We start from the raw sequence: 25,824 nt of genomic DNA on the forward strand, positions 1-25,824 counted from the left end.
GCTCGTAATTAGTTTGGACGATGGATCGACCGGTCACCGAGAAGTACGAAATTGGTTTTGCTCTCCCGTAGAAGCGACATCGCCAGAGGATATCGAGCCACGTTTTCTTCGATCAGCGAATATGGCGGTAATCGGCACGGTGTTATCCAACGTTGCGTCGATAAACGTCGGTCATCGGCTTTTAGGTAAAACGGCTATCAACTGCTCGATTATTTGCCTGTGGAGGATCGAGCTGTCGAGGCGCTCGAGATGTCATTTGTTGTTCACTTCCACCCTCACGGTTCACCAGATAAATATCGGAAAATTCTTGCTTCGATTATTGCTCTTATGCCTTTTTTTTCGAGTTCTCTGGTGTCTTGCATTTGGAGATTCGCTAATCTTTGCGAGGCTTTTGGAGATCGAGTTCTTTCGAGTGTTCTAATGAAGGAGATTCGTGAGTCTACATTTAACACCTCCGGCTTGAATAAAATTCTGAACCTAGCTCATAGTCTTTTAGACACTTCACGAATGTTAAACAGTGCTTTTCCTACTGACTGAGTCAATAATCGAATATTTTCAAAATCTTGTGATTTCCTGAATTATTCTGTGGTTCATATGCGTTTCGAATCAAGTGCTTAGGATCCAGATCATAGATCGAGGCTTTCGAATACAGCGGCGCAAAAAGTAGCCAACGAACTCGGAGAAAATCGACCACCGTGGTATCCAGTGACAAAGACCTCGGTCGATGCACGTGGTGGAACTGTCAGGTTCTTTCTCTCTCGTCTGGCTTCTCTGCCAACCCCCTTCCCTCTGCCTCCCTTTTCTATCCTTCCGTCTGGTCCGCCGTCCTTTCTTTACTCCCGTAATTCTCTTCTGATCTACAACCTCCGACTCGGAACTTCCCTCTCTCCGCGACGGTACCCCCGCTCTACCGGGTGTGTCCACCATTTGGCACGATCGCAAAACGGTACATCAACGTCCGCTCCCTAGAATTTCCAGGGTGCAAACCTTTGCTCCCAGAAAATAACCCTTAACATTATTTCGGATACTGCGGTATTGCCACGTTTTAACTGCTGCAATTACTGCTTCTAAATATACTGACGCGAACTTTCAGAAACGCAGTTACATGAACCGGTTACAAAGTTCATGACTGTACTTTAGTTAAAATAAATTTGTATTTTCAAATTACGAATCGTTCAGTAAAATTGCTGAATTATTATTATTTTTACGTATTGCTCAGTAAAATTGTTGAATTATTATTATTTTTACGTATTGCTCAGTAAAATTGCTGAATTGTCAGTTTTAATGTAATGAATCTATATTTTCTCATTGGCATTGCTTTTAATTTTTTCAAAATAAATGAAGCATATTTTTAGTAGACTTAGCTGTTAGAACCACCTTAATGTACTATACATTGCTTTAATTAAAATAAATTTGTATTTTCAAATTACGAATTGTTCAGTAAAATTGCTGAATTATTATTATTTTTACGTATTGCTCAGTAAAATTGCTGAATTGTCAGTTTTAATACAATGAATCTATATTTTCTCATTGGCATTGCTTTTAATTTTTTCAAAATAAATTAACCATATTTTTAGTAGAGTTAGCTGTTGGAACCACCTTAATGTACTATACATTGCTTTAATTAAAATAAATTTGTATTTTCAAATTACGAATTGTTCAGTAAAATTGCTGAATTATTATTATTTTTACGTATTGCTCAGTAAAATTGCTGAATTGTCAGTTTTAATACAATGAATCTATATTTTCTCATTGGCATTGCTTTTAATTTTCTCAAAATAAATGAACCATATTTTTAGTAGAGTTAGCTGTTGGAACCACCTTAATGTACTATACATTGCTTTAGTTAAAATAAATTTGTATTTTCAAATTACGTATTGATCAGTAAAATTGCTGAATTGTCAGTTTTAATGTAATGAATCTATATTTTCTCATTGGCATTGCTTTTAATTTTTTCAAAATAAATGAACCATATTTTTAGTAGAGTTAGCTGTTGGAACCACCTTAATGTACTATACATTGCTTTAATTAAAATAAATTTGTATTTTCAAATTACGAATTGCTCAGTAAAATTGCTGAATTGTCAGTTTTAATACAATGAATCTATATTTTCTTATTGACATTGCTTTTAATTTTCTCAAAATAAATGAACCATATTTTTAGTAGACTTAGCTGTCAGAACCACCTTAATGTACTATACATTGCTTTAATTAAAATAAATTTGTATTTTCAAATTACGTATTGATCAGTAAAATTGCTGAATTGTCAGTTTTAATACAATGAATCTATATTTTCTCATTGGCATTGCTTTTAATTTTTTCAAAATAAATTAACCATATTTTTAGTAGAGTTAGTTGTTAGAACCACCTTAATGTACTATACATTGCTTTAATTAAAATAAATTTGTATTTTCAAATTACGAATCGTTCAGTAAAATTGCTGAATTATTATTATTTTTACATATTGCTCAGTAAAATTGCTGAATTGTCAGTTTTAATACAATGAATCTATATTTTCTCATTGGCATTGCTTTTAATTTTTTCAAAATAAATGAACCATATTTTTAGTAGACTTAGCTGTTAGAACCACCTTAATGTACTTTGATTATACTTGATATATGAGCCGTCAGTGCACACATTGATTAACTTCATTTTTTGAAACGTCTTAAATTTAAGTGTTAAAGCATTTGGTGTAGTCATAACTTTTTCTGTTTATAATAATTTAATATTTTTCAAAAAATGGAGTGCACTGAACGGCTCATATAGAGCAAATTTTTTGTTGTATCTGAGCTGTGTTTCATCCAAAGACGTAGCAGAGTAAAAAAGCACCCCAGTTTTCCCCGCAAAGGATCGATAAAACTTGGAATTATCCGCTCTCGCTCGTAATTCGCGCGTTATCGGGATTCGTAAATCGTAGGATCTAAACGGATGGATATCGGGAAATCGCGAATTGTGACGGATGGCGGTCTTTGTCTTCGTGGCCTCAGTCGTCCATTCGACCGAGACGACTTTTCTTTTTTACGGTCGAAGCACCGTTCTGTTCGATTTCTCCGATTCGTAGCTACAGAAAGTGGACATTTTTCTTAGGAATTACCGTTTGCTCTGTTTACGACGCGTTTGCGCCAAATTTTGAATCGAAAATAAAGCAACCTTGGTCGGAAATTAATTTCCCGACCTGAATTTAACCGCGCACGGCTTTGCGGTGAATAACGAGGATCGCGATTCCGTGAACCGCTGGGTCCGCTAACGATTTGATCGTGTCACGGCGCTTCTACGGTCAGCCTCATCGATTTCCTCGGTTTTTTGGCACCGGCCTGGCTTTTTCACGGTCTCGTTGGCAAAGATCGCGGCGAAAGTACCGATGTTGCCGTTTAGAACAGGAGTTACGATCAATTTCGTGGCTCTCCGCGCAATGATCGTGAAAGTAGTCCACCGGCAGAAAATAATCTTTGCTAAAGTTTGCGACTTTCCAAGAATTCTTTCGAGGAAATGAAAAGTTCTTACGGTGTTGCAACGTCAAGATTTATCTGCTCGATGTAAATGGCGTGTCGATGCGATTTAAGAACGCTGTCTCGGATATCTCCGTCGAATCGAACTCATCACTCAGGCTGACGCAACGCTGGTAACGTAGCTAGGTCCGAATTCTTTTCGAGAATTAACTGACTTGAAGCAGTTCGTAAAAGGAGTGCAAAGGAATTACTTCTTATTTTACAATCTTCTATAGTTGTGTCATACACAAATAATTATTGCTATCATGTGAAGAGTAATGAAACTTAAAAAGCTTCAGTTATAATGAAAGCACAAGACTGGTGCGTCATATGTGAACTGTAAATGCGTCAGGTCTGAACTATAGATGCATTACATATGGACCATAGGTGCGTCATATGTGAACTGCATGTGCGTCAGGTTTGAATTATAGATGCATTACATATGGACCATAGGTGCGTCATATGTGAACTGCATGTGCGTCAGGTCTGAATTATAGATGCATTACATATGGACCATAGGTGCGTCATATGTGAACTGTAGTTGCGTCATATGTGAACTGTAGCTGCGTCATATATGAGCCATAGATGCGTCACATATGAACCGTAGGTGCGTCAGGTCTGAATTATAGATGCATTACATATGGACCATAGGTGCGTCATATGTGAACTGCATGTGTGTCAGGTTTGAACTATAGATGTGTCATATGTGAACTATAGGTGCGTCATAAGTGAACTGTAGTTGCGTCATGTCTGAACTGTAGCTACGTCATATATGAACCATAGATGCGTCACATATGAACCGTAGGTGCGTCAGATCTGAACTGTGGTTGTGTCACATATGAACCGTAGGTGCGTCATATGTGAATTGTAACTGCGTCACATGTGAACCATAGGTGCGTCATATATGAACAGTCAGTGCATCACATAAAATCCGTAGGTCCATCATATGTGAATTGCATTTGCGTCATATACGAACCATAGGTGCGTCACATATGAACCATTGTTCTGTCATATGTGAACTGTAGTTGCGTCATATAAGAACCATAGATGTGTCGCGTATGAATCGTAGGTGCGTCATATGTGAACTATAGTTGCGTCACATATGAACCGCATGTGTAGCACATATGAACTGTCTATGCATCCTACACGAACTGTAAGTGCGTCACATGTGAACTATCAGTGCGTCCCACAAGAATCGTAAATGCGTCACTTATGAACCATAGATGCGTCATATGTGAACTGTAGTTGCGTCATATATGAACTGTCGGTGGGTCACATATGAATCGTAGGCGCGTCATATGTGAACTATAGTTGCGTCACATATGAACCGTATGTGTATCACATATGAACTGTCTATGCATCCCACACGAACCGTAAGTGCGTCACATATGAACTATCAGTGCGTCCCACACGAACCGTAATTGCGTCACATATGAACTATCAGTGCATCCCACACGAATCATAAGTGTGTCACACATGAACCGATAGGTGCGTCACATATGAACCATAAGTACATCACGAATGTGACCCAATATTATAAAGAGAATAGCATAACTTCGATTATTTTTGAAGAATAATTATCCGCGAATATTTTCACTCGAAAAGACATTCTATTATTGCCCAGCAGTTTCAACACCTTAATTCATAGTACCGTTGGAAATATTTCAAGTTACATTGAATGCAGTGGCGAGCGTGAGTCGCCTATATTAGAGGGTTAATTTATCGCCGATTATAACCACCAATTACCTCTCGATCCGAAACGATACGTATTATCCGCGGCTAAATCGCTCGCACGATCGATTATACGTAAGCGTCGCTCCCGACCGAGGTCTTCTTTCCGGTATCGACATTTCGATACGCGTCTTTTCATCGTCGAAAATCACGGTCACAAAAAGCGTCGACGTTTGATACGAGAGTCGTCGAAAAAGCCCACGCTTTTTGACTCGAAAAAACGCCAGCTATTTCATCGTGCTTGATGGATTTCGATGAAACTTCCTCGAAAGCTTAAAGTAATGCTTTTTAGAGCCTTTTTTTTTCCCGCCCTCTCTCTTTGTTAACCGTGTCACGACCATTTGCGTCTCTACCTGCAATCGAGCATCGAAACTGGGTGAACGCGAGACGCTTTTCGCGAAACCCTTTCTTTCAAAGCGAGAAGAGATTCACGCGATTCTGGCGCGACGTTCACCGACAATTTGGAACGCGAATTCGTCACGAATGTTATACACGCGTTACTCTCGCGTATCAAATTAGAGTAATGCACGTTGTTAAAGTAAACTCCTGGAAATTTCCTACTTCGATCTGTGTATCTTCACCTTAAACAAATTAGTACAAACTTCTACGAATAGCTGCATAACTTCTACATCTACCTGCCCATCAAATTAGGACCATTAATTCGCGTTGGAATTTCACTTTTATAACACGGAAAATTGTCTTAAGTCATGCAAAATTATTACTGAACCATAGGTACGTCAGGTCTGAACTATGAATGCGTCACATATGTACCATAGGTGCGTCATATGTGAACTGTAGGTACGTCGAGTCTAAACTGCAGGTGTGTCATATGTGAACCATAGGTGCGTCACATATGAACCATAGGTACGTCAGGTCTGAACTATAGGTGCGTCATATGTGAACCATAATTGCGTCACATATGAACCATAGGTGCGTCGGGTCTGAACTACAGGTGCGTCACATATGAACCATAGGTGCGTCATATGTGAACTATAAGTGCGTCGGGTCTGAACTATAGGTGCGTCACAGGTGCGTCATATATGAGCCACAGGTGCGTCAGGTCTGAACTATAAATGCGTCACATGTAAACTATTGGTGCATCATATGTGAACTGTAAGTACGTCAGGTCTGAACTATAGATGCGTCACGTATGCATCATAGGTGCGTCACATATGAACTGTCAGTGCGTTACATATGAACCGTAGGTGCATCATGTGTGAACCATAGGTGTGTCATATGTGAACTGTAAGTGCATCAGGTCTGAACTATAGATGCGTCACATATGCATCATAGGTGCGTCACATATGAACTGTCAGTGCGTCAAATATGAACCATAGGTGTGTCATATGTGAACTGTAGGTGCGTCGAGTCTGAACTATAGATACATTACATATGCACCATAAATGCGTCACATATGAACTGTCAGTGCGTCACATATGAATCGTAGGTGCATCATACGTGAATCATAGGTGCGTCATATGTGAACTGTAGGTGTGTCAGGTCTGAACTATAGATGCGTCACATATGCACCATAGGTGCGTCACATATGAACTATCAGCACGTCACATATGAACCGTAGGTGCACCATATGTGAACCATAGGTGTGTCATATGTGAACTGAAGGAGTGTCAGGTCTGAGCTATAGATGCGTCACATATGCACCATAGATGCGTCACATATGAACTGTCAGTGCGTCACATATGAACCGTAGGTGCATCATACGTGAATCATAGGTGCGTCATATGTGAACTGTAGGTGTGTCAGGTCTGAACTATAGCTACGTCACATATGTACCATAGGTGCGTCACACATGAACTATCAGTGCGTCACATATGAACCGTAGGTGCACCATATGTGAACCATAGGTGTGTCATATGTGAACTGTAAGTACGTCAGATCTGAACTATAGATGCGTCACATATGAACTGTCATTGCGTCACATATGAACCGTAGATGCATCATATGTGAACCATAGGTGCGTCATATGTGAACTGTAGATGCGTATGAATTATAGATGCGTCACATATGTATCATAGGTGCGTCACATATGAACTGTCAGCACGTCACATATGAACCGTAGGTGCATCATATGTGAACCATAAGTGTGTCATATGTGAACTGTAATTGTGTCAAGTCTGAATTATAGATGCGTCACATATGCACCATATAAATTATTATTACACACAAAATTATAAACGCAAGAGATACTGAAAATGGTCTTCGATAGACTTGATATTCGTACACGAAGCAACCGAAAGTTTCGCAAGGAGAAAAAGCGATGATCGAGCGTGAACATTTACTGAATTATGACGGCGAAGCGACGTTTAGAAAGCATCGGTTTACTCGGAGGCTTAGGTAATCGGTTTAATACGATTTCGTATAATCCGTGACCGCGAGTTGAAAAGCGTTTATCGTTAACTTTTCAGCGAGGTTGACCGTTCTTTCGGTTTAAACTCGTACCGTTTTGCTACGTTATCATACAAACGAAGCTCGTAAAAATGAAAATCCAATTCGTCGCTCCCGGTAAAAGCACTCTTTCACCTTGATAATTCGAAAAAGGAATTTCTTTATAACAATTTTACTTTTGTCGTTTCGAAAACCACCGTTTCCGCGTTTGCACCGCTCGATTTAAATTCATCGCGCAGTCGCTTGGGCGTTATTAAAGCTGTCAGAATAAATTTCAGCAGAATTGGCAGTAGAATCTAATAAACGTCAAACGGTTATCGGACCATCGAGATATTCGATCAAATTCTTTGCTTATACTCGCTCGCAATTAACGAACATCGAGATGACGCTCGATGCACAAATAGCTGATTTACAAAACCAGACACCGTTTCGTTCCATTAAAATATCACAAACTCTCTCACTTTTAGGGAGGTTCTTTTTCAAAAATTTAAACATTCAAAATGTGGAAGATTAACCTCTTCAAGGTACGATAAAGTGGATAGATATGGGGATGACGTGTGTACTTCTTCAAAATTTATTTATAGATGTATTAGAAGAAGACTATTATATAGGATACATAGTTTTTAAAGTTAGAAAAATTCTGCAAGAGTAAGAATTTTGAGATTCACAGATTGAGGCAATTTGAGACATGGAACATTTTATAGACTTGGGACAATGTAGCAATTTATGGACTTCGAAATTTGTTCCAAAAATTTGATATGGTGTATGAATTTAATTATGTAGAAATACTCCTTTGTTCCTGAAGGTTTGATTATCAAGTGTTTGTAAATTTAAAGTTATAAAAATTCTACAAGAAGTTAAGAATTTGTAGATTCAGAGATTGGAGACATTTTACAGACATGTGACATTGTAGCAATACATCACTGTAATAATACATCAATGTATCAATTTGTCTTCGAAATTTGTTCCAAGAATTTGTTCTAAAAACTTGTTCTATGGCGTATAAATTTGATTATGTAGAAATACTTCTCTGTTCCTGAAAGTTTGATGAACAAGTGTTTGTAAATTTAAGGTTATAAAAATTCTACAAGAATTTAAGAATTTATAGATTCAGTGAATGTGGACATTTTACAGACATGTGCCATTGTAGCAACATATCACTGTAATAATACATCAATGTATCAATTTGTCTTCGAAATTTGTTCCAAGAATTTGTTCTAAAAACTTGTTCTATGGTGTATAAATTTAATTATGCACAAATGCTCCTGGAAGTCTGATTATCAAATGTGTAATTATAAAAATTTGGAAATTGAAAAATGAAGAAGAGGCTATTCAATGCAACCGAGTACACTGGAGATCTCTGTCCCATTCGCGATTTCTTAGCCTTCTCATTGAGAGTCGAGCTAGAGTCTCGGACGAGGCAGCCAACAGGCACCAAGGTCGAGCATTCCTTCACCTCGCTCAATTTTTGCTCCTTTCTTTATTTCTTCTCGTCGCTCGACTCTCGCCGAGCGTGTTCCTCGCGTCTTTTCGCATCCTCTCTCCAACCTGCTATTCTCTGCTTTCCTACCGATATCGAAAAAGCGGTTTCGCGTGCCACCTTTCGTTTTCAACCCTCGAATGTTCGAGGCGTCTAGTTGCCAAAAATGCCAGGTGCACCATCGCAGCTGTTCACTGCATATCCACGAAATCCTATCGCCATTTTGTGCGATTCGTTGGCTCGTTTCGCGAACATTTAATTTCTCCATTAATCAACTTGTCGTTGATTTATTTTGTGAGCGCGATGTGGACTTAATCGCGGTTTTATGTTGTGAAGATCGACAAAAAGCGAATCGAATTTCGGATCGTGGGAGATCAGGGAACTCGAAGGAGGTCGATAGTTAGCGGTTGAACACCGATCTGCCTCGTTCACCAGCTGGCGACCGCCGCTTCCGGTCGTCCAGGAGCCGTTATTACGGAAAGTGCCTAATCGTGTCGTAGATACGATCTTATCGACGTTCCGTTACGGAATTTTCAAAAAATGATGTAGTCTTTCAGGTAGACAGAAAAGTAGAACTGCAACTCGGTTTATAGATAGTCTGAGACATGTTGCTGACGCCTGCCAAACCATAAACAAAAAACTGTGATCTGCTTGGTCATAGCAAGATAGCTTTGATTTTTTGTTAAGGAGTGGTTTTGAGAGAAATGAAACATTCCAGTTTGTTGAAGACAACAAAAAGCAGTTCTAACAGTCTAAAGTTATGATATTAACGCTAAACCTTCGTTAGCTTTTCAATAGTTTCACATAAAATATTTGTTCAAATCTTGCGTTAGTTTATACCCATCACTCACTCTCTCAAATACCTAATTTCCTAATAGTAGCACCCAAAAATATGAAAATTAGCGAATCTAGGAAGTTAATAAGTGAAACTAATTTGTCGAAGACACCATACAGCAGTTCTATTCTAAAATTTCCTTATGACCATCTTCCTTATGATTAAACCTTCATTAAACCATTTCGTTAGCTTTTCAATAGTTTCACATATTCGTTCATTGTCGTAAAATATTTGTTCGAATCTTGCGTTAGTTTATAGCCATCACTACTTCACTCGAATACCCGATTTCCTAATACCACCACCCAAAAATATGAAAATTAGCGAATCCAGAAAGTTAGAACCCTTTGTCCGTGTTAGTAGAGAATTCCGTGAAAGCCAGAGGCGTTGCCGAATCGAGAGAAGCCGCGAAACTATCTCCAGTTCGGAAAAGCTTTCCGCAAAGGAACCACAAATTTCGTGGTGAACGATTCCGAGGAAGATGCTTTATTTCCTCGGCCTTTTTTTCGCCCGCGTTTCATGCATCCTGAATACACGTGTATTCTCGGAGAATACGAAGAAACGCACCACACCCTTTCGAGTGGCCTGCCACTTCTTTTGCCAGACGCGATATAAACTCCCGGTTCTTTTTCTCCTTTTTCGAATGCGGGGAGAGATGCGCGCTGCGAAAGTTTCTTTGGAACAACGGGGAAAACGGGGAACGCGTCGTAATGGGCGCATCGACGACCGCCTTTGCAACGTTTCTCGAGAAAGGGAACCACCGATACAATAGCGAACGGAACGTTAAAACGTTTGTTTTCGAGATTGATCGCTCGGGTTCTCTCTGCAACTTTCAACCGAAGATTCACGTTTCACGTAAATTGTCAGACACAAAATTTGAGAAATCAACCCCTTGCACTGCTTTCTCATCATGCAATTTAATTTTGAATTAATTGTAGAGTTCTACTTGCTTATTATTAAATTCACGACACAACTTTCTTTCTTTCAATATTGCTGACACATGTCACTAATCATAGTGCAAGGTGTTAACATGTTACTTATTACTGTCACCGATGACATTGAATTTTCCTTTCAAGTTGTGTCAGTGGCTGACAAAATAAAATATATAATTAGAATTGTATCATTAATGCATTTAAATATTTCTTTTCATAAAACTCTATTGAATTGTATCTGATTGATATTTCCTCATAAATGTATAGCTAACGCGTTTCATTCGATAAATAAACTCAGCTGATCCGTTCGGTGAAGTTCGGTGAAGTTCGGTGACGCTCGGTGACGCTCGGTGAAGTTCGGCGATGATCGGTGAAGTTCGATGACGCTTGATGAAGCTCGAAGACGATCGGTGAAGCTCGGTGATGATCGGTGAAGCTCGGTGACGTTTGATGAAGCTCGATGACGATCGGTGAAGTTCGGTGACGATCGGTGAAGCTCGGTAACGATCGGTGAAGTTCGCTGACGAGCGATGAAGCTCTTTGACGAGCGATGAAGTTCGCTGACGATCGACAAAGTTCGCTGACGAGCGATGAAGCTCGCTGACAACCGGTAAAGTTCGGTAAAGATCGTTGAAGTTCGTAGACTCCGCGGTAAAATCAAGCAAAGTTTCAAAGAGCGTTCGTGGGCGAGGAAAGTTGCAGGCGATCCGCCGCGACCGTGAGAGCCCAGCCAAGATAAAAAAAGGAGAAAGAACGCGCAGCATGATCAGTTCGCTTTCTCGCTGTCTTTTCGCTCTCGTTTTCGAGCACCGTCATTTACGCCCAAAGAAAACCGAAGCAGCAAATTAGCGGCTAATGGCCTTTCGAAAGAGCCCTTTCTATTTTATTCACCGCGAAACTTTATCGGCTTTCGATTCTAACGCCGGAACTCGTTTACCGATTGAACTTTGTGTATTAAAATCCGGGGGAAAAGAAAGCGAATGCAACGTAATTCCTTTCTAGATTTACATCACGGTCAAGCGAACTAGCAGAAAATAGTTTCTGTCAAGAACTCGTTTATTTAAAAAGAATTTACGAAACGTAGAATTAAATTAACCGTCAGAATAAATTGCCTGACGTAAGCGTTTCTCGATCATTGCAAAGGCTTAATCCCCGTCCCGTTAATCGCAACGAATGGATTAAACGCTAGAACAGGCCGTACTAATTAACCGATGACCGATGCTCGTTGCGTTTAGCTCGCAGAAAAAAAGGTCTCGTGAAAGCACGATTCCAGCCAGAGCAACGCGTGCCTCGTAGCTGCCTATCCCCGGGGCCATTGTCCGTGGCTGAATGAGCTCTTTGTCCGGACACATGCTGCCCCGACGACGATGTCGAACCTGGTCCAGGTCTAAGCTCGAGGAACCTCGTTGAACATATCTCCGATGTACGGCTGATGCATGGTGGCGGGCAACAGCTGTCGCCTACCTATCTATTCATCTATCCCATCGGAGACCCGATTCTCCTAGTTCGATCTTTCGTTACGGACACATTTCGAAAATATCGAGAGCACTTGGCGAATACTCGATACTAGGGCTCTCCACGCTTCCTCGAATTCTCGTTTCGAATTCGTTAGGGCGGAATCGTGTCACGGTTCGAATGATCAGAATGCCACATATGAAGCTTATTCTTCGTATTAATTATTTGAAACTGATTAATGAATGTAGTTTTAACTTTATTGTGTTAGAATTTTTGGTAAGGTTTGTTGGGAAGAAAGATAGTATGTGATAGAATTTTTGTGTGGCAGTCAATGTGATATACAGTATGTCGGAAAAGGAACTTTTCAAATTTAAGGAGCTTTTCAAAAGGTTTATTAAAACAATATGTTATCTGAAAACAGTGTATCTTCCCTACAAAACACAGCAATTATTACTGTGAGATAGAACGAATAGATTTGCAGAATGTTACTCTAACAGCGATTAAAGTTGTGGTTCGTACGCTCGCCACTAGGCGGTGCATGAGACCTGACTTTCTCGCTAGTACTCAAACAGCTTTCCTACACAGTATGTCGGAAAAGTAGCGATTTTTTAAGTTTAAAGAAAACTAGCGATATCTATTATAACAATATGTTATCTGAACCCTTCCAAAAGACAATAATCAACGATAACATTTAACCACAATGATAATTTAACAAGTAAACTTATAGACAAGAGTTTGAATCTGCAAAACAACAAAAATATGTGTCTTAACGTTGTGTGAGCCCAGCAGTGTATTTTGAATAAAAAAGTGAATTCTAGCAAAGTAACTAATTCTTCCTATTTAAAAAGTTCTGTTATTTTTCCAACACACTGTGTAATTACCTTTTCGCGTGGAATAAAGTCGACCAAACCGCGTTGGAGTTTATCCAAATCGCGTGCTCGAGCAAACCGATCGACCGCTGGAGATTATCCAGAACTAATTCAGAGTTATCCGGTTTGGAGACGATTGTTTATCGCCGATCGCAAAATTACCTGGTTATTACGAGCGTTGTGTCCGCGCGATTTACCCTGTCCATATCGAAGATAGACGACCGCGTTGCGTAATTTCGATAGAAATCGCTGATTCCCCTCGAAATACCTAAATCCCGAAAAAGATACTTGTTGCAGCTCCTCCGCAGTCAATACTTTGAACCCAAAACTACGCGTTAATAGAAATTTCAGGAACGAAAAACGCCCGTGTACCACAAAGAGTTTTCATTGAACCGCTTCACGGTGCAGCTTTATAATCTCGTAGCGAAACGTGCAACAGCTGCCTACCTACTGTACCATCGGACATCAAAAGAGGGTTGTTTGCCACTCGTTTTATAGCGTCAACCAGCTGGCGTGGCAGACGTCTTCTCGCAACATTTTACTTCGCTGAAAAAGCTGGCCTACATCGAGAAAATTATTCCCTCGATCACTTAACGTCTGTTTCTTTTTCAAAGATCTAGAACAGCTTTTATTTTCTTTTAACGGTGATTCTCCTTCTCTGAACGGTGATTTTAAAGCTTTGTCGAAATGCGCGAGTTACAAGCGCTGGATGAGACCGTAGGGACTCTTTCGAATTTCCTTGTACGCCTCTTCCATGTCGGGAGCGTAGGCGCCGTCGTCGCCGATCTCGCTCGTCTCGTTTCCGTTCGCGTCCAACATCGGCTCGCCCCTCATCAGACGGTAACGGTTGTCCAAGTGGATCGCGGGTTGCAGGTTGCGATCCTTGATCAGCTGGAACAGGGAAATTTGGGTTAAGCACTTAGGTAAAATTAGGGAGTAATGGCTGACGTTCATATGTGGACTGTGGAGTTGGTATTGAGTGTTTTTATGGACGCTGGATAGGATACCAAGTAGAGTGGGTATCCTTGATCAGCTGAAAAGGGAAATTTGAGTTAAGTTTGCATTTAGGTAAAATTAGGGAGTAATGGCTGACGTTCACATATGTACATCCACATATGTAATCGGTACTGAGTGTTTTTATGGACGCTGGATAGAATACCAAGTAGAGTGGGTAACTTTGATCAGTAGGAGCAGGGAAATTTGAGTTAAGTTTGCACTTAAGTAAAATTAGGGAGTAATGGCTGACATCCACATATGTACGTCCACATATGTAATCGGTACTGAGTGTTTTTATAGACGCTGGATAGAATACCAAGTAGGGTGGGGGTAACTTTGATCAGCTGGAAAGGGAAATTTGAGTTAAGTTTGCACTCAGGTAAAATTAGGGAGTAATGCCCGACATCCACATATGTACGTCCACATGTGTAATCGGTACTGAGTGTTTTTATGGACGCTGGATAGAATACCAAGTAGGGTGGGTAACTTTGATCAGATAAAACAGGGAAATTTGGGTTAAGTTTGCACTTAGGTAAAATTAGGGAGTAATGTCTGACATCCACATATGTACATCCACATGTGTAATCGGTACTGATTGTGAGTATTTTTATGGACGCTGGATATCAAGTAGGGTACACTTTAATTCTTTGCACTCGAAGATATTTTTGCTGTAAGCATCTCAAATTTTCATATCAAATAATCAAGTAGGGTACACTTTAATTCTTTGCACTCGAAGATATTTTTGCTGTAAGCATCTCAAATTTTCATATCAAATAATCAAGTAGGGTACACTTTAGTTCTTTGCACTCGAAGATATTTTTGCTGTAAGCATCTCAAATTTTCGTATCAAATAATCAAGTAGGGTACACTTTAATTCTTTGCACTCGAAGATATTTTTGCTGTAAGCATCTCAAATTTTCATATCAAATAATCAAGTAGGGTACACTTTAATTCTTTGCATTAGAAGATATTTTTGCTGTAAGCATCTCAAATTTTCATATCAAATAATCAAGTAGGGTACACTTTAATTCTTTGCACTCGAAGATATTTTTGCTGTAAGCATCTCAAATTTTATAGTTCACCAGATTAACAAATTTCTTAGACATATTCTCCTATCATTAATTTTCACTGCGTTCACATATCATATAACGCAAGATTGATTCAGTGAAATATTTAAGTAAAATTGTTGTATTAAATCCTTGTACTATTCTGAGGAATTTTATTCATGACACTTGTGCTTCGGCTGTGATGAATTTTACTAAAATTTTAATAGACTTGAGTCTGGAGTTCAAGTCTGACTACAATGAGTGACTACAATGAGTGACTACAATAAGTGGCTACAAAAAGTACCTACTTCTCACTGATTGTATATTAGATTGCATACTAGATTGACATGACATTGCAACTTTGTCTGCCTCAATATTGTACCTATAATTAATTCTAAACACATGAGAAATACATAAGAACCGATATAAATCATGCAAGGCTTTAAATAATGACCTTCCAAATGCAAACCTAACCGCGACAAAGAGTTCTCTCAAGAACAGTTACTAGTGAAAAATGTCGAAGCAACAGCCTCGGTTATCCAAACATCCGAGTTCTTCCGTAAGTTGAAAGAAGCTTTGTGCCAACCTCTGTAAGATGCCTCGTCCAGTTGCTGAAAATCCCGGCACCGATAAGCTGCTTACCTGTAAACCCTTCACTCACGAATTTTTCACGGATCATCGTTTCGCGAGTGAACCAGTTTTCCATGAACTCTAATTCTACGAAACACTCGGTTTAATTATCCCGTAGGCTAGATGACAGTCGATTCACGGATCTAATGATCGTAGATCTCTCGAAACCGCTGGCATATAGCTGCAATTATAATTACGAGTGCGCCTCCCGAGTCTTAATTAATTTCACTCTTATCCTCGTTTCCCTAAAACCTAGATTCTCAACAGTCTGTCTGGATGGCGGGAGCTAGATAGACTTTTTACGGGATCGTTGTTCCGTAAACAGAGAGATCTTGTGGTAGGTTCTTTACAAATTTTAGTTCTCAAATTTTTGAAGAGGAGCAAGGATTACTTAGATAAAAGTGCAATTTTTGGTATCATTTATAGCAAATGTAATGTCGTCGATTTTGCTTCAATTCACCCTTCACCAGATGTATAAAAGAAATCATTGTTCTTTAGAGGGCGATCTTGTCTGAGGACTTCAAAAATTTTCTTTCTATCAAAGCTACTATTTTTGAAAAGTAAATGAGGAGCAATGGTTACCCAGATAAAAGTGCAATTTTTGGTATTATTTGTAGTAAATGTAACGTCGTCGATTTTGCTTCAATTCACCCTTCACCAGATGTAATAAGAATTCATTGTTCTTTAAAGAGGGCGATCTTGTCTGAGGACTTCAAAAATTTTCTTTCTATCAAAGCTACTATTTTTGAAAGGTAAATGAGGAGCAATGGTTACCCAGATAAGAATGCAATTTTTGGTATTATTTGTAGTAAATGTAACGTTGTCGATTTTGCTTCAATTCACCCTTCAGCAGACATAATACAAGATGTTCCATAAACAGGACAATCTTGTATTAGGACATCAAAATTTTCTTTCTATCAAAACTACTATTCTTGAAAGATAAATTAGTAATGATTGCCTAGACAACAATATAATTTTTGATATTATTTTAAATTCTAAAAGTAACGTTGTCGATTTTCTTTTTAATTCACCCTTCACCAGATATACTGCAAGATGTTCCATAAACAGTTCCATCTTGTTAGGACATCAAAATTTTCTTTCTATCAAAACTACTATTTTTGAAAGATAAATTAGTAATGATTGCCCAGACAGCAATATAATTTTTGATATTATTTTAAGTCCTAAGAGTAACATTATCAATTTTGTTTCAAGTCATTGTCCACCAAGATATAATACAAGGAATTCCATAAACAGTTCCATCTTGTTAGGACATCAAAAATTTTCTTTCTATCAAAATTACTATTTTTGAGAGATAAATTAGTAATGATTGCCCAGACAGCAATATAATTTTTGATATTATTTGAAGTCCTAAAAGTAACATTATCGAAATTTCATAAACAGTTCCATCTTGTAAGGACATCAAAAATGTCCTTTCTATCAAAATTGTCGGAAGAACAACGCTAACCCAGACAACAATTTTGGTATTATTTTAAGTCGTACACCGTTATCGATTTTCCTTCAATTCAGACGTCCGAAGCAAGCCCACTATCGCAGCTTAAGAAAGCAAACTGCAATTCGGTTTGATGGTTATATCCGTGCAAACGTTAAGCTGTTAGAGTTTGTACGAAAACGCGTAACAACCAAAGCGGAGATAGAAGAGCTTGTTCGGTGCGGTCTAGAAATCAAATTATCTCGTTAGAAGCCGCAAAGCAGACGCACCAAAGAGAAAGGAAACCTTTTGAAAGAACCCTCGTAAGCTAAATGCTTGACCCGAATTCAAGGGTCTTCTTTGCTCGTTTACCGATGGACTCCTCTTTTTCCTATGGTTTCTAAAACGCGTGATATCCCTAAATCAGCTGGGCCGAATTCGTCCGTAAACAAAGAAACCTTGTTTGCAGACACTGATCTCTTCACCTGCGAAATCTCGAAGGAAACAAATCTCTAGTGAGACAAATTTCTAACAAAATAAATCTCTAGCGAGACAAATTTCTAACAAAACAAATCTCTAGCGAGACAAATCTCTAACAAAACAAATCTCTAATAAATCTCCGGTAGCGAAAGAAATTTTGAGTATCAAAATCTCGCGTATCGAATGCACAAAATGTCGACACCGCATCTCGCGTCTCGATCGATAAACATCGTCGGAATTAAAATATGCCTCTTGGAAGCATTCTGCTCTTTCGTAGACGTTACTGTCTGCACGGCGTATTGATCTTAGGGGGGATGATTTTTAAGACGAGTTTCTCGACAGCTGGCACAGATGGCGTCACCTTACGGGGGTGGCATCCTTCGCAGAAAATGTTTTCGAGATCCGTTTACATCGATTCGATCGCGTTTATTTCTTGTCATCGGAGGGATAATTTTTCTCTGCTTTATTTGGGGGACAAAATCTCAGTTTCATCGCTATTTTGTAAAGCAATCTTGGACGAACTACTGTAAATTAGTGGAACACGTTAACGATCGACTCGTTCGATCAATAAGCAAGAATAGCAAGAGAATGGCTTCCATAAATGCGTGGCACCACGAAAACAAACTAAGACTACCACAAAGTCCATCAGCTTCCACTCGCAGAAAAGGGCGAATCAAAGCACCCTCGAATCTGCATCTCAAAGATCGAGTCCTCCTCAACACTCCTTTCCTTCGAACACCTTTCTTCCGAATTAATCGAATCCTAAGAACAGTAGAAGTTCGCGTGAGAAGGTGTCCGAAAGTGACAGAGGGTCAATAAATAGGGGCACGTGTGCCGTCGCAACACGCGTTGATTCGAATCGCGACGGTTGCCGATTATGCCAACACAGTGTACACGCTACGTACACTCGGCAAGTGCGCGTGTATACATATATATCGGAGAGTACACGGCACACAGAGGTTATTGACCAGGAAGATAGGTTCGTCGGGGGTGGCCAGGAAGGGGAAGTGTTGGCGGCAATGGCGGTGGAAGCGACGCTGCCTCGAACAGGGGAGTTTGCTGGCTGCTCTCAAGAGCAAGGGTGGGTGAAAGGAGAGTTTCGCTACGGATTTACGATAACCGAATGCAGTCCTTTCGCATACTGAGGCCTTAGCTTTTGTCTTACAAGGAATTAAGTATTGGTTAGGTTCGGATGCAACTTTTGGATGAAACAGGTAGATGAACATGTTTAGATGAGACAGTTAGATGAACCTCTTTAAATGAAACAGATAGATGAACCTGTTAGATGAACATGTTTAGATGAGACAGTTAGATGAACCTGTTTAAATGAAACAGTTAGATGAACATGTTTGGATGAAACATTTGGATGAACTTGTTTTGATGAAACAGTTAGATGAACTTGTTTATATGAAACATCTAGATGAACTTGTTTAGATGAGACTGTTAGATGAACTTGTTTGGATGAACTTCTTTAGATGAGACAGTTAGATGAACTTGTTTGGATGAACTTGTTTAGATGAGACAGTTAGATGAACTTGTTTATATGAAACATCTAGATGAACTTGTTTAGACGAGACAGTTAGATGAACTTGTTTGGATGAACTTGTTTAGATGAGACAGTTAGATGAACTTGTTTGGATGAACTTGTTTAGATGAGACAGTTAGATGAACTTGTTTGGATGAACTTCTTTAGATGAGACAGTTAGATGAACTTGTTTATATGAAACATCTAGATGAACTTGTTTAGATGAAACCTTTGGATGAACTTGTTTAGATGAGACAGTTAGATGAACTTGTTTGGATGAAGCATTTAGATGAACTTGTTCTTTGGATGAAGCATTTATATGAACATGTTTGGATGAAACAGTTAGATGAACTTGTTTGGATGAAACCTTTAGATGAACTTGTTTGGATGAAACCTTTGGATGAACTCGTTTAGATGAGACAGTTAAATGAACTTGTTGGGATGAAGCATTTAGATGAACTTGTTTAAATGAAACAGTTAGATGAACTTGTCCTTTAGATGAAGCATTTATATGAACATGTTTGGATGAAACATTTAGATGAACTTGTTTAAATGAAACAGTTAGATGAACTTGTCCTTTAGATGAAGCATTTATATGAACATGTTTGGATGAAACAGTTAGATGAACTTGTCCTTTAGATGAAGCATTTATATGAACATGTTTGGATGAAGCATTTATATGAACATGTTTGGATGAAACAGTTAGATGAACTTGTTTGAATGAACCAGTTAGATGAACTTGTCCTTTGGATGAAGCATTTATATGAACATGTTTGGACGAAGTATTTATATGAACATGTTTGGATGAAACATTTGAATGAACATGTCATTTATCAGAAACGTCGAATCCGAAAACGTGAGACGATGCGAGAGGCACGCCTAGATCGTATCCTCGTTTAGCGCAAGAAAGAAATCGACGCGATATGAAGTTGGCAGGTTCGAAACGGTGCTCATTAATTCGCAACGCGCGCTTACGGAGAGCTCGTTAAGACGATGCAACCGTCGCGCGATGCACGCTCGTTAGTTCGCGACAGAAGGAACGAGTTCCTTTTTCTCTCTCCCCCTTTTTTTTCTCCCGTTTCTTGGTAGTCGAGTCACGGGGCAGACCGCGTGGTTTTCAGCATTTCTTCGCGATCAGCAATTAGCTTGGTTCGCCTTCGCAAAGATTCCCTTGCGATTAATTGGTCCTTCACTCGATTAATTCGTTCTATTATCTCGCACCTTGCGATTTCGTCTTCTTATGACTTCTTGTTCTTACGATTTACTTGTTCTTGCAACTTTGTGGACTTATGACTTCTTGTTCTTACAATTTACTTGTTCTTGCAACTTTGTGTTCTTACAACTTTGTGGTCTTATGACTTCTTGTTCTTACAATTTACTTGTTCTTATAACTTTGTGTTCTTACAACTTTGTGTTCTTATAGCTTCGTGTTCTTACAATTTCGTGTTCTTACAACTTTGTGTTCTTACAACTTTGTGTTCTTATAGTTTCGTGTTCTTACAATTTCGTGTTCTTACAACTTTGTGTTCTTACAACTTTGTGGTCTTATGACTTTTTATTCTTACAACTTCACGTTCCTATAATTTCGTGTTCCTACAATGTTGAGTCCTTACAACTTCATCTTCTATTATTCTCAAAAATATTTCACCCTCTCAAAATATCTGAACATCTTCCTAACTCTACAAAAACGATATCCTCGATTTTAGTACTTTGATTTAATCAGTCAAAACTTGACATAACATCGACTGATCTCCACGAGTTGCATCTGCACCCACGAATTCATGTAGGCCGAGAACTTCGGTTCTACAGAGTACTTCGTTTCTATCCACGCAGAGAAAGGGTCAAGAGAATAATTCGTTTAACCTTGAAGTTTTCTGTTTTACGCACACACGGTACGATCGACGACACCTTTGAGCAAGTGGCACGTCACCCTTAATCCGCCTTAACGTCGCTTCTTTTTTACGTCTCCGATCTTTCGTGTACACGTACACGGAAGACGGTTTTCAAGAGACATCACTCGTGCCTTTCTAGCAACCCTCAACCTTGGAGCAACAGGGTTATTCAGTCTCTCGTTTTCCACTTTTCCTCGCTTTTTCGACCTTCTAACCCTCGTACGGTAAATCGGAGTCAGACGAAAATCGACTAATTATCGTCAGGGAATTTGGGATGCTTCTCCTAAGGGATGAAATCTTTGGAATCGTGGAATTTTTGAAATCATGAAATCTTTGAAATCGTGGAATCTTTGAAATCATGAAAATCGTTGAAACCATGAAAATCATTGAAATGATGAAAACATTGCAATCATGAAGTCTGTGAAATTAAGAAATCTTTGAAATCATGAAATCTTTGAAATTAAGAAATCTTTGAAATTAAGAAATCTTCGAAATCTTGAAATCCCTGAAATCACGAAATCTTTGAAATTAAGAAATCTTTGAAATCATGAAATCCTTGAAATCATGAAATGTTTGAAATCCTGAAATCTTTGAAATCATGAAATCTTTGGAATCATGAAATCCTTAAAATCACGAAATCCTTGAAATCACAAAATCCTTGAAATCACGAAATCTTTGAAATCACGAAATCTTTAAAATCCTGAAATCCTTGAAATCACGAAATCCTTGAAATCACGAAATCCTTAAAATCACGAAATCCTTGAAATCACGAAATCCTTGAAATCACGAAATCCTTGAAATCACAAAATCCTTAAAATCACGAAATCCTTGAAATCACAAAATCTTTAAAATCCTGAAATCCTTGAAATCACGAAATCCTTGAAATCCCGAAATCCTTGAAATCACAAAATACTTGAAATCGCGAAATCCTTGAAATCACGAAATCTTTGAAATCACAAAATCCTTGAAATCACGAAATCCTTGAAATCACAAAATCCTTGAAATCACAAAATCCTTGAAATCACGAAATCTTTGAAACGATGAGATTGTATAGAATAAGTAAGAGTTTAGTGGAAGCTGGCCGTTGTAAATATTCGATCAAAGCGATCGATTAGCAGAAGAGCGTTTGTTTTGTATGGCAATAGCGACCCAAGCGACGCGACGACGCGTCACGATTTATAAATCGTTCGTAGACGATGCGTAACACACAGACACGCATACACACACACACGCCCGCACACACACACGACACATCTAAATATCGCTTGTAGTTGAAATATTCGTTCTGATCTTTGCGAGTCTTTATTGGTAATTTAGTGTGACGAACACCGTGTTTGGTAGTGTGGCAAATATATCATAGAGAATATTCTGTCGCTTCTATTTTATATCTATTCGTAGAATACGTGTATTCGATATTTATACATCTATGTTTATCATAAATCACATAAATTAGATATATATATTTTTTTTTTCAATTTTATCCAGCGTCGTATCAAGTAGTGTTTTAGTATTTACCTATCTATATTATACATATATACATATTCTTGTTATTGTTATTAACGTTATTGGTCTTAGATATTGTCCACCACTTTGTAACACCGCTCCACCAAAGGAATGTTTGTCTTATAATTTGTATTGCCGTGCTACCGTTTACTCGTAGTCGATCAAAAATCTGATCGCTTTTCCTGATCAAAAATCTGATCGACCCAATTCCTTCGTTAGAAGCATACTTTTAGCGGTCGAACGATCTTTTCCAACGGTTCGAGAGAGAAATCCAATCGAGAGACCTTTATCACCGCGCGTTAAAGTTTCCCTTAGCACAGACCCTTCTCTCGAGCCCTCTTTTTTCTGCCTTATTTTTTGTTGTTGTTGTTGTTGTTTCTTTCGGAACGAAAACACAAGCATCGACGATTTTCACAGGCTTAACACGAGTTTTCTCGACGAAGAGGAGCGGAGGGAAATGAATTAGAGAGAGACCGCAGGTGGACCGAGGGATACCGTTCTCGGCCGAGAACCCCGGTGTTCTCTGTCTCTTTGTTTTTCTCAACGATGCAGGTACGAATCCTGGTTGCCGCTGGCCCTGGTGAACCGACGCTGCTGGACCACCACCAGCTGCTGCGAGCACAAACGATGGAGCAACGGTGACCGGGGCACGGTGGTGTCTATTGTCTCTCGTGAGTCCTTCAAATCATTGCGCCCTTCGAGGAGCCATAGAGAGAAAGGCATCGGAAAGGAACCTCTTCGATGGATGTCGTTTTCAAAAACCTTGTCGTGGATCTTCTTCAAACCAGGACCACGTTAACACTAAAACTACCAAACCAATGACTTACACAAGATCCTTATTATAAATTACATTATTTGTTCAACTGATTCTTCTGATATCTGCATTGACCATCAAGATGAAGAGTTAATGTGTGCACAAACTTATGTTCTGTCATTTGCTTATTTATTTTTTCACTTCATTTTTTATCTCAAATTAAGTACACACACGTCTTATTATAAATTACATAATTTATTCAACTGATTCTTCTCATATCTGCATCAAGATGAAGAATTAACGTGTACACAAGTATATATTTTCTCACTTGCCTATTTATTTTTTGACTTCATTTTTTATCTCAAATTAAGTACACACACGTCTTATTATAAATTACATAATTTGTTGAACTGATTCTTCTGAGAACTTCATTGACGATCAAGATGAAGAGTGCATGCACAAATTTATGTTTTGTCATTTGCTTATTTATTTTTTATCTCAATTTAAGTACACATTATACGCCTTATTATAAATTACATAATTTGTTCAACTGATTCTTCTCATATCTGCATTGACCATCAAGATGAATTTAGGGAGGCATACCTTTAGAATCTTAAAAAAATTTCTTTTTTCTATGAAACGTTAGTGTAACATCTAAAAATTTTCAAGCGAAATACGAAGCCCTTTTGAAGTTGTGACCGATTAACCCCGCGGGTATTCACAGTGGGTGACAAATTTATGTTTTCTCATTTGCTGATTTATTTTTTCACTTCATTTCTTATCTCAAATTATACGGTAGGTTTAGTGTTAACCCTTCCACGACAATCGAGTCTGTTTCAGTCCCTCTTTCTTTGCCTTTCTCTCCTCGTTAATTCTCTTCGCCCGAAAAGTAGCTTTAGAACTAAAGGCAGAGCGAAAAATGAAAATATCCTTGCGACTAGGCTCCTTTCTACCATTTCCACGCCCACTGCACACTAAACAAAACAAAACTTCCGATTGCTCCGAGAGAAAACTCGAGGCCGACTGGCACGAGCGATAGAAGCGGAATTAAGACTAAATCGGCCGAACAACCGGTAAGCTTGTCTGATAGAACCGGTCTGCTTATCGCGATCGACGGACGATTAGTGTACAGCGTTCTAATTTCTTTCAATTAAGGTCAACTACGATCACGAAAAATCTCGCGAAATACTTTCCCAGAATTTTGTGTTTGAATTTTTATAAGTTATTAATTTTGATGGGTTAAGTTGTGAATTTTGATGGGTTAAGTTGTGAATTTTGATGCGTTGTGCAACGGAGAAATATCGTTGCAGCGGAATCTAATTACCGTTCGAGGTTTTCGATCGAGGGTGGTTTTTAATAGGGAGTCTACGCGACTTTCGTGTCGATTAGCGAGGGTGCGTTTTTATCGCGAACGCCAATTAACGTGGGGCATTGTGTGTGATCTTTTGTCTTCTAACACTTTTAACGCTAAAATGCAACTTGGACTTGTTTATTAAATTTTTGTAAAAATGTTAACATTGTTGGGAATTTAACCCTTTGCGCTCAAGAAGTGACTATCACTCACCATTTTATTTAATACAATAATTTGAAATAAGCATTTTTAACTGACTCTATAATATGACACGTGTGATGTATAAACACAGTGAAACAAATAATAGTGGAAATTATTAGTAGAGAAATAATAACCTCGAAAGAATTCATTTAACTTTAAAAATTAATTAAAAAGTTGCTGTTTGCAAACAGTCAAATTACCTTCGAGTGCAAAGTGTTAAACTTGATTACCAAATTTTTGTGAAGGTGTTAACATTGCTGGCTATTTAAACTTGATCACTAAATTTTCATAAAAATGTTATCATTGCTAGCAATTTATTTTTGATACACTAAACTTTGTATAAATTTTGACACTGCTAACAATTTACTCTTGATTACTAAATTTTTGTATAAATTATAACATTGCTGGCAATTTAGACTTGATCACTAAATTTTCATAAAAATATTAACATTGCCAGCAATTTATTTTTGATACACTAAACTTTGTATAAATTTTAACACTGCTGACAATTTACTCTTAATTACTAAATTTTTATGTAAATTTTAACATATTTCTAGCAATTTAAATGTGATCACTAAATTTTCATAAAAATGTTAACATTGCCAGCAATTTATTTTTGATACACTAAATTTCTGCATAAATTTTAACACTGCTAACAATTTACTCTTGATTACTAAATTTTTGTATAAATTATAACATTGCTGGCAATTTAAACTTGATTACTAAATTTTCGTAAATGTAAAAATGTTAACATTGACGATTTTTGGAAGGCTAATTCGAGAGCCTCCTCTCAGAAGATTCGTAGGACCGTACCTTAAACGCGTG

General features: G+C 38.4%; 2 protein-coding genes across 10 annotated transcripts in view; one reads left to right on the plus strand and one right to left on the minus strand.

The window, feature by feature from the left end:
- Window positions 1-25,824, plus strand: part of msi (RNA-binding protein musashi) — a 111,534-nt gene that overhangs the window by 64,611 nt on the left and 21,099 nt on the right. For 2 of the 7 annotated variants that reach the window (XM_076540293.1, XM_076540294.1), the window contains one exon: window positions 23,111-23,364. The exons of the other annotated variants lie outside the window; for them this stretch is intronic. The gene's annotated coding sequence lies outside the window, so the exon portion shown is untranslated. The remainder of the gene's footprint in view (window positions 1-23,110; window positions 23,365-25,824) is intronic. 7 annotated transcript variants of the gene reach the window in all.
- Window positions 12,251-25,824, minus strand: part of LOC105662556 (uncharacterized) — a 39,647-nt gene continuing 26,073 nt past the window's right edge. For all 3 annotated transcript variants that reach the window (XM_076540306.1, XM_076540307.1, XM_076540309.1), the window contains one exon: window positions 12,251-14,083. In XM_076540306.1, coding sequence (XP_076396421.1) covers window positions 13,889-14,083 — 195 coding nt within the window. In that variant the 3' untranslated portion in view covers window positions 12,251-13,888. The remainder of the gene's footprint in view (window positions 14,084-25,824) is intronic.

Source organism: Megachile rotundata, chromosome 15 (assembly GCF_050947335.1).
Source record: "Megachile rotundata isolate GNS110a chromosome 15, iyMegRotu1, whole genome shotgun sequence".
In the NCBI taxonomy this organism is placed as follows: Eukaryota; Metazoa; Arthropoda; class Insecta; order Hymenoptera; family Megachilidae; genus Megachile; species Megachile rotundata.